Genomic DNA, 13603 nt, shown 5'->3' with positions numbered 1-13603 from the left:
CTGGGGAATGAATTTTAAACCCAAACTACAAATACTTTTTCTGTTTTCTGTAACTCCATCTCAGTTATTTTTCCCAAATAAATATTCTGGACCAGTGTGAGTCTGCTGTCTGAAGGCAACATGTTCGCCCATCACTGCAGGTTCTCACTGAGCTCACTGTGCTGCTAACACGTTCGCTAACTCACTAGCTTCGCCCTTTCATCAAAGTTGTCTCTTCCTCAACTGATATTTATCCACAGGTTTACAGCAACGTACAAATATTTATTACTCAAAAAAAGAAAAGCTTTCAAAAATAAACACAGAACGGTTACAAATGCTAACTTACTAGCAACTAATTTTAGAATTAGCTTCAACTACAGGCACTTCAAGCTAACAGCTAAAGCTAGTATTACTTTAACTAATAGTTTCGTTGGTAGTATATCCTTTTACCTATAACCTAACCTACAAGAGCCTAAAGTTAATTAAAGCTAGTATTAGCATTAATGCTAACATTAGCTATTGGCTTTAAGTGGCAGTAGCTAGTAGCTTTAGCAACTAGAGCTTAAAAGTTATCATTAAGTAGCTTCAAGAGCGTAATGTTAGTAATTAAAGCTAGTATTAGCACTAATGATAACATTAGCAATTAGCTTTAAGTGGCAGTAGGTAGTAACTTTAGCAACAAGAGCTTAAAAGTTATGTAGCTTCAAGAGCTTAAAGATAATTTCGCATTAATTTAGCTAAAAGCTAAAGGTAGCACTAATGTTGTAGGCTAGCCAGGTAGCATTTAATTTTGTTTTATTTTATGAAGCTAATACCTCCAAATAGTGGACCATTAGTGTTTATAGATATTAATTATTTTATATATTATAATTATTCTTAAAATTACAGTACATTGAATTAGAAGAATGCTGTTAGCATACCTTCTAGCTAAATCAATTATTTCTTTGGAATAATGCTAAAGCTAAGATGCCATCAAAAACAAAAAATCTGAATTCACCAACAAATCTTCCATAATTCACACATTTTCCTATTTCTCTTTTCAGTTTCCAATAAATCCCAGTAGAACCATAAATGACAGCTGATCTACTTCGAGACATTTACTTTAAGTTTATAAATTTATTTATTTTTGTTGATATTGACGTTTGTCCTGTGTGGAACATGATTCACTCTGAAAATTTCCTCAGCTTTATTGAAACCTGGATTTTAAACTGCTGCTAACTTTTAGTTTTGAACTGAACCGGTTTGAACTTTAGCAACACAGTGAGCTGACCTTTGACCTGCTGCACACAGTTAGCCCCGCCCACCCGGAAATTAGAACTAAAAAACATCAACGGACTTAAATTTTTTTTTCTTTTTCTTTTTACACAGAATTATAATAATAATAAGCACTGCCATAATTATAATAATAATAATAACCACTGTAAGGGTCCACAGGTTTAACCAGAGTGGTACACACAGACAGCCGTCACCGTGGCAACCGCAGTGCCAAGATGGCTGACGGTCAAACTGCATGCGGTTGAATTTGAAAAAAAAAATAAAAAAATGCTGGAAAACAAAAAGTGAAAGAAAAATAAATGATAAGGAACAAAAAAATAAAAATAAAAACAGTTGTAGGCGGCTCCCCCAGCCCGGAGCAGAGCCTCAGCAGAGAGCATGATGGGAACTGGAGTTTTAATCTGGGAAGTTTTTTGGAAAAGCCCGCCCTCCTCCATCACCGTCATCATCATCAGATTTTTTTTGAGGGATTTTTTAATGTTTCCAAGGCAACAGTCTCCGCTGAGGGGATGGGACATGGTCGTCACGGTAACAGAGGGTTTAGCTGATATCGATGATGCCGTGGTTGTGTTAAAGAGGCGTGGCCAGCTGGAAGATGCTCTGTGATTGGTTGGCTTGAAGGTTGTCGGTCAAGTCGGAACTAAAAGACAGTAAAAGAGACAGAATGTAAACAGGAAGTGACAGATGAACATTTAAATATCAAACTAATGTTAATATTACAAATCTTTGGGTATTAATGTTTAATTAATTAGTTGATTATTTCAATAATCGATTAATTGTGATCGATACAAATAAATTATTTCTGAAATAAATATAAAGTTAATAAATTCCACTCTAAAACGGTCAACAAAATTCACAAAAATGAGTCTGAACAGGATAGAAATGTTTCTTTAAAATATTTAATTACAGCCAACAATGAAAATTTTAGCTGAAATTTGTAAATACAGTTACATATTATATATATTTAGTGTCAAAACATTTCAAACCAGGCAGAAACAAACTCCTAGGCTTCGTCTTTGTTTCTCTTCTTTGCCATTTTAATTCAGTTATCCTGCAAACGAAGAGCTGCTAAGTTTAAACCATGGGGGGCTTTAACTAGGACAGTTAGAAAATTGAAAACGATGAGAGGCAAATTGACTTCCTGCCGGGTTAATAAATGAAAACAGCTTTTTTCCTTCCCGTTGATTGGCACTAAAAGCTGTTTGGTCTGAAACATTTTGGCGTGGAAAGCGTTTCTGACTCACCTGTCATTAGAGAAGTTGGCAGATGGACTTTTTGCGAGTATTTCCTGTAACGGGAGTCTTCCTGTTGATCTGCCGAACGAGGTCGTAGAAGATCTGCGGAAACAAACGTCGCGTTGTCGGTTTCTGGAGGGCGAAGACGCCGTTTGGTTTTTGGTAAAGGTGCGCTCACCTCGTTGACGTTAATCTTGCTCTTGGCCGACGTTTCCAGGAAGGCGCAGGAGTTCCACTGGCGGGCGAGGCCGACGCCCGACTCTTTGGCCACGACGCGCTCCACCTCCAGGTCGCATTTGTTCCCCACCAGGATCATGGGAACCTGCAGCAGAGACGATTAAATCTCCTTATTTCTAATTACTTCATCCTGACCTTTTCCTTTTGCTTTCAAATAATCTGACAGTGAGATATAAACAATGAATGTAACATTTAAAATTCAGTTTATTTCATTGAACATCAAAGTCTAGTTCTTCAAAACACTATTAGACAATTTTGACTTTTTTTTTTATTAATTTTTTTTACATCACATTATTTTCCCATAATCTGACAAAAATGAAATAACTAAAAATATTTGTTTGTTTTTTTTACTATTAGCAAATAAAAATATTATTTAGTAAAGCTGGAGTTTAATATTTCTTAAAATTGTTTGTGCAGGAATTTATTTTATTTAAAGTTTAAAAAAAAATCAAAACGTTTAAATCTAATTATTAAAAAAACTATTAAGACTACCCTGGCTTATTTTACATTTAAATCCTAATTATTTATTATAATCTTACAAAAATGTATTATAAACACTTATTATTTGATAAAATTGTGTGTTTTCGTCAATAAAATACTAAATGTTTAAATCATGTTTTTAAAAAAATATATATATATATAAAACCTAATTCTAAAACTTTATAGCAAATTATTTTCTTACAGTCTTACAAAATAAATAAATACATATGGTAGATGTTTTAATTGAGGTCATTTATTACTTCAAAGACTCCATGTTAATTATCCCAAATAAATCCTTTAAATCATTTACAGGTAAAAGGAAACAGGAAGAGGGAAAACTGACCAGCGGGGGGCAGCACAGTTAAAGGTCAGTTATTTTTAACATCTTTTTTTTTCCTTTAACCTTTAAAATTTGTTTTTACACAGAGTTAAAAAAATTAAAGCTGCATAAATTCAGACTTTTAAGACTGAAATTAGATTTTGTTTCTCGCCATATTTCCTAAATCTTCCATTAATTATTTATAAATGGATTATAATTTGACATTTGTAGCTTTAAATATTTCACAGGAAGTAGTTTTTTTATTTATTTCAGGAATACTTTAGTACTTTCTGACAGCTGAATATTTGTGACCATCCTGGTTTGTGGGCTCGTGTTGAAGTGATGCGTGTGTGTGTGTGTGTGTGTGTGTGTGTGTCGTACGTCCTCGGTGTCCTTCACTCTGAGGATCTGCTCTCTCAGATCCTGCAGGTCGTTGAAGGTGGACTGAGCGGTGATGGAGTAAACCAGAGCGAAGCCCTGGCCGTTCTTCATGTACAGGTCCCTCATGGCCGTGAACTGCTCCTGTGGAAACACCGGTGGAGGTGAGGAGACGCTCAAACGTACGGCTGACCTCTGACCTCTGACCAGCTCTTACTGTTCCAGCCGTGTCCAGGATCTCCAGCATGCACTGCTGCCCGTCCACCTCCACTTGCTGCAGGGACAGGAAGTCAAAACTCAACGTTATTCTCCAACGTTTTACATAAACTTACGTAGCTTAACACCCAATTTTACATTTTATTGTTTTCTTAAAAATCTATAAATTGAAATATGTTTAGCTTAACATAATAAAAACAAAGAAAATACAAATGTAGAAAAACTAAAAAACAAGGGCATAAATATATGTATAGCAAAGAAATTATTCAGTAATGTGTAAATATAATAAATCAATAGAATTTGATAAATAGAATATAAAATGTTTAATTTAATACAAATTAGTATGAAAATAATTATAACTGAAAGACATTTAGACATTTTATTTCTAAATAAAATACATGAATAAAACAAATTAAGCCATGCATTGGTCTTGCATCAGGACATCCCATAATATCAGTGTCTCTGCTTTCAGCCAATCAGAAACAATCTGGCTCCTACCTTCCTGTACGAGTCCTCTATCGTCGGGTCGTATTTCTCCACAAAGATTCCCTGAACAAACTGGACCGTCTGCACAGAGAGAGGAAGAGGAGGAGATGAAGAGCAGCTTCATCAGCATGGAAACTGATTAAAAAACATCATTTCCAAATGTTTACAGGTATTTATGCTTCATTTTCCAGGTCTGGTTAACAACTAGTCCTTTATCAAAAGGTGAAATCTGAATTTCTAAGCAATAAAATGAGTTTTACTCTGATTTGTATGTAATTTAGACCATTTAGTCTTAAATCTTTGTCAACTTTGTGAAGTAAATAATAAACCACAGGCTTTTACTGGGTTAAAACCCAACTTCAACATCGTTGGATCAGATGAATTTGATTTTTGGAAAATTGGGATTTTTTGTCACCAACGCGATGTCAGCCAGGCGGCCATCTTGTTTTACAGCTTCTGTTTATTTACACGTCAACTCTACCATGGAGCATTAAAGCTAGGATAATGTTTAATATTATTATTGTTATAAAAACAAAGTAATTATATCAGCAGAATAAAATCTTAATGTTACAATAATTGCAACATTTAAATACTTTTTAAAATAAATTTAAAATAAATTTTGATTTGTTGAACAACTTGTGAAATTATACTTTGGTATAAGTTTTAAAATAATACTTAATACTCAATACAAGCATATAATCTTTCTTTAATCACATTAGCATAAAAGTATCAGGACAGCGTTGGTCACTTTTCTCTCATTAAAACAAAGTTTTTATCGTAATTTAATTATTTTCTAATATTATGACTATTTTCTGTAATAAAACAGAAATTTTTGTAGAACTTCATCAAATAATTCACAGAAAGTGAGCGAGACAATAAGCCAAAAAAAGTACTAAACTCTGAAAACACATTATTTTTAAGCCATATCACCCAATTTTTATTTTACTCAAATGTCCATAACAATGTTTTGAATTTAATCTGGGGAAAGTAATGAATTTTAAACAGTAAAATGTTGATTTAAATGTGTGTTTTTGTTTGCAGAGCAGCTCTGAGATGTTTACTGTCAGGAAAACAACCAGGAAGTGTTAGCAGGACTTACCAGCGCTGACTTCCCGACGCCTCCTGATCCTAAAACAACCAGTTTATATTCACGCATCCTGGCTGTCTGTCTGTCTGCTGGGCGAGAGACGGGGAGAGAGAGAGAGAGAGAGAGAGAGAGAGGAGCGTTAGAGCAGCCAATCAGAGCGCAGCTCACACCACCTGCAGCTGAGCCCTCAGGTAAACTCAGAACAGCTTCAGGTCATGTGATCACACAGCTGGCAGAATTCTCCCCTTCCTGGTTACGGTTGCTATGCGCAGGCATGTGAGTGCCCAGCGTCGTCACGGCAACGCAGGCAGAAGCAGGTCGAAACAGATCTGACCATGACAAAAGGCTGAAAAAAATAAAAGTTTTAATGTGGTTTAAAATGTTTTGAACCTTTAGATGTTTTTATTTAATTAAAACAACTAAATCTGGACTATTCTTTTAAAAAACTCTGAATCCATAAACATGAAATATATATTAAATATATTTTTAAAAGGAAGCTGTTAAAATTAAAATGAAATGTTTCTGCCTCTTGATAGTTTCAGAGTACTCAGTAAACTTTAAACCAAAAACACCTCATTACTTTTAATTAAAAACTACATCTATTTAACATCCTGTAATATATATTTATTATTTTAATGCTAATAGTTGAGTAGAATTAGAGGATTTATATTTACTAAAGTAACATTTTTAAAGAGCTTTTTGTGTAAGATATTTAATCTTTTCTCAGAGCTGAGTTTGGCTGTTAACTCAACTTTAAATACTTTAAAAAATTATTTTTAGCATGTTTACAGGTAATTGACAAAGATTTTATGCTTGTAAATTGTGTAATTTTGTTATTAAAACAATGTCCTACTTTTACCAACATTAATAACTACAATACTACGATGATCAGCTGTTTTAACAGAAGATATGTGAAAGAAGTCACTTTAACAGCAGGAGGATGAGCTTTTTAACACTTAAAACATGCAGTGCAGATCATTCTGACAGCCCATAATACTCTGGTTGAATTTTATTTGGCTGAATTTAGACACAAAGTTCATAAAAGGTGCAGAAACTGAGAGGAACTGATCACCTGGCATTAATACTGTCAGTATTTCTGCTGCTTTTTTAAAGTAAATGTAAAAATAAAGTGAAGACAAACTGAAAATCTGTCGCCTTTTCGGGATCAATTAAAGTGTTCAGCTTAGATCTAAAATAAGAAACGGCCTCACCGTCCTCACACGGATAGACAAACTCTCACAATCAGTTAACGAGGGCCACTGAGGTTGCCATGGCGATGAGGTAACCATGTTTACCTCTCACATCTAAGAGACAAACCGATCAAACACTAAGAAAAAAAATCTGATTTTTCTCGCTTATTATAAATAAACTCAGAAATCATTTCCATTCCCTCTCATTTTTTTACATTTAGTGGTCATTTTCACCACTGTGGGGTGACATTAACTCTAAACTTTGACTAGACCACTCCAAAACTTAAATGTAACTCTTGTAGGATTACTTTAAAAACACAACAGAGTCCAGCTGTGAAGTGATACTTCGCTGATTAGCTGTTGGCTACTCATATCTTCATCTAATCCCCTAGCAACGGTAACCAGGCAACTGTTTGAAAACATTCTCAAATTACCCAGAAACTCCTGCACTGCTGCATAGCAACAACATCCCATTTAAACCTTGTTTGTGTTGCTCTGATGTTTAAATTTAGTACCAGCGGAGAATCAGAGAAAAACAGCCGATTTAAAATGTTTTTACATTTTTAAAGGTCAATATTAGGGGATAAAGTGACATCTAGTGGTGCGAAGGCTGAACTGCAACCTACTCTGCTGTTGCAAGGTTAAATTTGGGAGATTTAATCTGGATTTTTAATCTAGAAACTAGATTTTCCAAACCCTAAAATGAGAGAAATTAGTAAAAGTTTAAAAATGCTGACTTGAACAAAAAATTACGATAATTGTCACATTAACTTAATTGGAGAAAATCGTAACCAGAGTTATGGACGCTGAGCCGTCATGACTAATCCGATTAATCCTGATGATTCTCACCAATTCAAATTAGTAATAAAATTAGTAGGCCTGGGTCGATTAATCGTGATGAAACAAATATGGAAATAATCGTCAACCAATTTAGCAATCAATTAATCACTAACTGGATCATACAGATTCTGAAAAATGGGTGAAAAAAAACAACCAAAACTGCATAAAATATATTTACATTTAAGACAAAAACCTTCTTTGTCTGTCAATGTTTTAGCTTCATCTGGTTTGAATTCTATAATATTGCATTTTCAGCAATAAAATGTTTATTTTCTTACTTAAATAAGAAACAATCGTTTATTTGGATCCTTTAATGCATTTCTAATGTTGTGTAAATGAATATTCAGCAGAATGTGTAAGAAATGTTTTCAATTAATCATAAAAATAATCGTTAGTTGTATTCCTAGAGTTATTCCTGCCTTTCAGGCTCCAACATATCCACACGAAATGAAGCAGGAACAGATTTTAATCCTGATTTGTTCCTGAAGACGTTTATTTGTGGAGCAGAGACGTTCAGGAGATCGTAAGGAAAAAATAAATCATTAAAAAACTCAAATAAATCTGCAGATTTCTCCATCTGCAGATTGTTATAGGAATCTCAGCGAGCAAGCCCGAACTAGACATCCATGACTCTGAGTTTCAATGTTCGGACTGCTCCTGAACGCATCGGCAGAGGCAGATTTTGTAGCCTCAGGCTCTGTAAAAAGGGCTTGTTTCTCGATGGCGCGCCGCATATCGATGCTGCAAGTCAAGACGAGTCAGGACTCAGGAATCTGAAGTTTCCCAGAACATCACGACTAAAACACGAAACCTTGAACACGTCACAACAGGAGGCAAGTTAAAGATCAGAGGTAAGGTTCCAAACGCCTCATTTTACCACTAAATTACAATAAACACAACAGGAGATGAGGCGCTACGTCGATGTTTGCTGCCATTTAAATTGTGATTTAAATCCAATCAAAAACCTACATTAAGTTTTCAGTCGAGTCTGAAACACCAGCTGCTGCTGCTGTTCATCATTCGTTTGAATATAAATGTTTAATTCATGCCGTTTTCTCCCAAAAATATAGACAGAAGTAGAAGAAATTACAGAAATAAGTCAAAAGAAAAGCAAATATTTACACAGGTAAATAAGTAAACAGGTTTTTGTTTTTAGTTTAGCCCCAATATAATTTTTAGTTTTTAATAAAAAGGGTAAAACATGAAGTAATCATTTAAATTTAGTTAAAAAGAAGACCAAATAGAGACTCCATATCAGAATCAGCCAGTTTTCCCTCAAGGTAATGAAATTCCTGATTTTCTTTTTAAGTCAGTAAATGCATCAAAACTGAGAATTGTCACCATTTTTAACCTAAAATCAAACAGCAGCATGCAATGTGAGTTTAATAACATAATAAACTATATCAGTATAATCCAGAGGTGGGGATAATCCTGTAATTTCTTTGTTAAAAAATAAATCAATCAATCAGAATGTCTCCCAGTCGGAACCAGAACTCTTCACTAATTAATAGTTTTTAGTTTTCTTTGCTCCACAAACACCAGAAGTCTCAGAAAAATGATCAACTTTAACTCTCTAAAGCTGAAAAACAATAAAATAAGTTGATTAAAGAATGAATTTTGACTCCAGCAGCTGGAAAAGTCACTGAGATCTGAGGAAGTCTGTCGGTCTTTTGTTCATTTCTGCGATCAAGTGATAGAAGGAAGGCCTTGTTTATAAAAAAATAAATTATTTTAATCCGATGTGATAAAGCAGCATCTGAGACGTGAAGTTTACTATAAATAACTTTTTTAAACTGTTTGGTTCCACTTAGTGTAATAATCACCTTAATATATCAAGATAATGTATTTTTGTATGATTTCTGGGTAGTTTGAAACAAAATGTCTCTTATATCAGACTGTAAAGTGTTTTTAGTTGTAATTAAAGCAACAGAAAACCAGTAAGTCCAGTAAGGCCTGGAGCTGCACTGGAGTGATGGAAACTTTTAACTTCTGCTTCTCTGCAGCTCAGAAAGTTTAACTTCACTAATTTATCAAATGTTTAGTTTCAAACTGTTTAGTTTCTCAGCTCAGCTGTGATAAGTTCATGTTTTCAGTCAACAACTTCCTCTTTATTTTCTATCTTTTTACCCAACTCTGACATTTGAACTCTGTCCTTGCATAAGAAACATTTTTAATTTGCTAAAATAAATAAAAGCTCAGATAAGATCTTGTAGATACATTTTTTCTTCAACTTTAGCTGGAGCGTAAGATCCTGATGGCTGATTAATGTATTAAATAAAAACACTTTAAAATGCTCATCTATTTCTGCTTAATCAATTAAACTTAAAATTGTTTTTTATTCTCATTTTCAGGACTTGACTGTAATATTTATTTGTTAAATAACTTTGTCGCCATCTTAAATGTGATTTTCTAACTGGACAAACTTCATCGTGAATACTTTTGCTTAACATTTAAAATTAAATTCAGGATTTATTGGGATTATTTTCTGTAAATATTGTTGACAGACATAAATTACAGCAGAATTTTCTATTTTTACACCCTAAGATTTGATTATTTGTTAATTTTATTACTGTTTCAGATTAAATCCAGTTTAAGCTGCTGTGATATGAATATAAAAAGACTTGTATCTTAACACAGAGCATTTCTTCGCCTGCATACCCACACATGTTGGTACCAGACTTTATTTGTGTTGTTTGTTGTTTCTGAACCAGCATCTGCAGTTTGTTTATATGTGACACAAGAGGCCCAGTTAGTGAAAGTACCACTGATTAATCAGAACTTCATCAGAACCTGTTGTTTTATTTCATCACCGTGCAGCTTTATTAAACAACCTGCCTTTTTTCCTGTTTCCTGACTACAGGTTAATCTGCTGGAGTGAAGTTGGGCCGAACCGCCACAGACCCCTGAGTCCAGCAGAACTAGGTGGGGCCTGTCAATACTCCTCTGTTTGCTGCTGACATTACAACAAGCAAGGGAATAAACCCGAGCTTTGTGTGGAAATAACAGACCCAGTGTGAGGCAGACAGGATCCTCTGAACTCCTCCACTCAGTCTCACTTCACTTCCTTTCTTTATCCTCCAGCAGAGCAGCGGGGGTTCCTCCGTGCCGCGGCCGCCCCACAGCGCTCCCTGCCTGGGCTGCTCATGCGGCAGGCCCCGCTCCCCTGGAGAACCTGATGCAAAGTATAAGCTAGAGCCCCAACATTCCGCTAGCGATCGGATACAGAGCCGGGGAGACAGCCGCCCTGATGCCACCCAGCTGTCTAACATCCGTTAGCTGTCCGTCGGTCTGTCCGCCGGTCGGTCGCTTCCGCAAACCCAGCCCAGCTCGGTTCGCCTCGGCACCGGCCTGTCCACCTCCCTGACCGCTCCTGTCTGTCTAAACTAGCTCTCATACGACCGGAGGTTAACCTCCATCCATTAAATGAGGATGGAATTAGAAGAAAAGGCAGAAAAACGAGGAAATCAGCAGCGACAGTACTTACAGTCATCCACCCGTCCGATGTGCTGCGCGTCGCTCTCTCTCCCGCTTTCTGTGAAGCTCTCTCGACCAGAGCCGCTCCCTCCTGCCGCTCCTGTGCGCTGACGTTAAGCTAGACGCCGTAAACGTGACAGCTTCCGGAAAATATTTTCAAAATAAAACCATCAACGAACCAGAACATATTCCAGGGAGGAAAACGTGTCCTCAAAGCCACAAAAGTTCATTAATATAGCACATTTACAACAAAGCGCTTCACAATAATCACATCAACAGAGGTAGATACAAGATAAAATAAATAAAATTAACATTGATTGAAAAAAGTGACAATAAAATTAGCAGTAAAATACCAATAAAAATAATTTTGAGCTTATTTTAAATTCAGTTGCTTTGAATATTCTATTTGCAGTTTGATTAGTTTCTAAATTATTCTTAAGTATGAGTGTGATGGACAGGTGATGTGTTCAGAAAGTAATTTAGAAAGAAACTTTACATTGAAATTATACAAGAATATTTAACTAATACAATTGACGATAGGTCAATTGTATTTTTTGACATATTTACATTTTAAAATTATTAGTAGACTGCTTGGTAGATAAAGTAATGGCATTATTACTTTATTGCAATAAAGTCTGCCGTTCAAAACCCAGACTAAATAGTTTTAACCCACAAACTTGTCTATTTGACAAAATTAAGACATATTAATTTGAAACATAATTAGTAAGATCAAATGAAAGTAAAACTGTTTAAAATATTATATAATTTTATTTTATCACGGAGCAACTAGCTATATTCCAGATACTTCTGTTGTTTGTACATTTCAGAAATTAGCTTGGATGACAACATAGTTTTTTTTTTATTTATTTATTATTATTTAAAATACATCTATAAAACTAAAACAGGAAATCCTTAGCATCTTGCTTTAAAATGAGCATTGATAAAATTTGCTTTTGTATGCAACACCAATAGATTCAGTTATTCTGGCTGGTTTTTGTCGTTTGGTAACACTTTATTTTGAAGGCAGAATGTCTAATTTCCGGTTTTGCTCTAATTCTGTCTTGTAACATATTTTTTCAATCTTTTACAGCTGGTTCCCGCTTCCTGAAGCATAAATTACTTTTATTCTGGTTCAGTTTAATTTCAAATATTAGATTAACACAACCAATGTTTAAAAATCCAAAACATAAATACATTTCCTTGTCAAAATACACTGTAGGCATGGAAAAGATGTTAGTTTAGCCACAAGAAAACCACTAATCAGTGATGCTAAGTGTATAAAATGGCTTCAGTTTGCAAGAAAGTGGAAAAAGTCATGTGATCCAGATTTACCCTCTTCCACTCTGATGGGCACATCAGGATTAGAAGAAAGGCTGATACTGTAGCTGCCTGTGGGGTCAACGCTATGACCTGAGGTGTCTACAGCTGGTCAGGTTAAAGTTCAACAACATCATGAGGTCAGCAGGCTACCTGAAAGTGCTAAACAACCTTATATATTTCATTAATTTCATAAATGGATTGTTTCTTCTCTGATGACACGGGGATATTCCAAGATGACTGCAGGCTCCTTTTTGACCTGGCCGAGTATTTCCTGCCAGGTCTTTCAGGAAGAAAACATAACCAAAATAAATATTGGCAAACGTTGTTGCTGCTCTGTGAGTTGCATCAGAGTACACATCGATGAACCTAAGTATTAACACAGTGGAGCAACACAGAATCTACAGTGAAACATAAACAGGTTAATTATGATAAACAGCAGAAAACTCTGGTTTGGCTTTTCCCAAACTAACAATTAAGGAAACGTAGAGCAACACCAGAGTTGTTTGCTCTCTTGGTTGCTGATTATTCAGCTTCATGTAACTTTAAAACTTTTACTCAGAAAAAATATCTATCAAATATTCAGGTTCTGCAATTTAATGTTCTGGAGTTCCTCAGGGCCCGACTCTCGGCTCTCTTTGATATCCGTTGCTTTGTGGATGACACAATAACATGTTTCAGTCTGATGTTTGTCTTATTCAGTTCAAGTCTTAATTGTGATTTTGATCATGAATCTTTCAGTAGTTCACTGGTTGAGCGAGTTTACTTAGTGGAGTTCCTCAGGGCGGTAATCTCGGCTCACTGTTATATTTCAGTGTTTGGTATGTTCTACTCCTATCAGCTAAAGTCTTAATTATGATTTTGATTGTTAAACTTTCACTCAACACATGCAAAAAAGACGATACATTGAATAATTTCAAGAATTTAACAAATCTACTGACAATGCAAAATCTTTTGTCAAGTTAAACAAACAAAATAAAGATACAATAACAAATGTTTCTCTAAACAGTTACAGCTATAAAAAATTGTTTTCTTTTCCGATGGTGATGGCTGGCAGAAACTGTGAAGTTACATAACAAAAATGTAGAAC

The 13603-nt window shown here is 35.0% G+C and overlaps 1 protein-coding gene across 2 annotated transcripts; it reads right to left on the bottom strand.

Annotated features, from left to right (window-relative positions):
- Positions 1-1731: 1731 nt before the first annotated feature.
- LOC106940239 (ras-related protein Rap-1b) lies at positions 1732-11311 on the bottom strand. 2 transcript variants are annotated; one of them, XM_015022922.1, is made up of 8 exons: positions 11207-11311; positions 5705-5778; positions 4618-4686; positions 4121-4177; positions 3907-4047; positions 2668-2811; positions 2499-2591; positions 1732-1894 (listed from the first exon to the last, which is right to left on the bottom strand). In XM_015022922.1, the coding sequence occupies exons 2-7, from the start codon at positions 5759-5761 to the stop codon at positions 2505-2507; spliced, it is 555 nt and encodes a 184-aa protein (XP_014878408.1). In that variant the 5' UTR covers positions 5762-5778; positions 11207-11311; the 3' UTR covers positions 1732-1894; positions 2499-2504. The 2 variants fall into 2 exon arrangements, with proteins under 2 accessions (XP_014878408.1, XP_014878409.1); XM_015022923.1 differs by having other exon boundaries at positions 5705-5781; positions 11207-11304.
- Between the last annotated feature and the right edge of the window lie 2292 nt (positions 11312-13603).

This window comes from Poecilia latipinna, unplaced genomic scaffold (genome assembly GCF_001443285.1).
Source record: "Poecilia latipinna isolate Pla-1442-1.1 unplaced genomic scaffold, P_latipinna-1.0 Scaffold3141, whole genome shotgun sequence".
In the NCBI taxonomy this organism is placed as follows: Eukaryota; Metazoa; Chordata; class Actinopteri; order Cyprinodontiformes; family Poeciliidae; genus Poecilia; species Poecilia latipinna.
The sequence above is the reverse complement of the archived record's forward strand: the minus strand, read 5'-3'. Positions and strand labels throughout refer to the sequence as shown.

Bases quoted from the DNA above. Each gene is read 5' to 3' on its own strand.
- LOC106940239 (XM_015022922.1), bottom strand. From the start codon at position 5,761: ATGCGTGAATATAAACTGGTTGTTTTAGGATCAGGAGGCGTCGGGAAG. The intron at 4,178-4,617 runs GTAGGAGCCAGA...CTGTCCCTGCAG, and splicing joins TAGAGGACTCGTACAGGAAG to CAAGTGGAGGTGGACGGGCA. The intron at 2,592-2,667 runs GTGAGCGCACCT...TTGTTTCCGCAG, and splicing joins GCAAGATTAACGTCAACGAG to ATCTTCTACGACCTCGTTCG.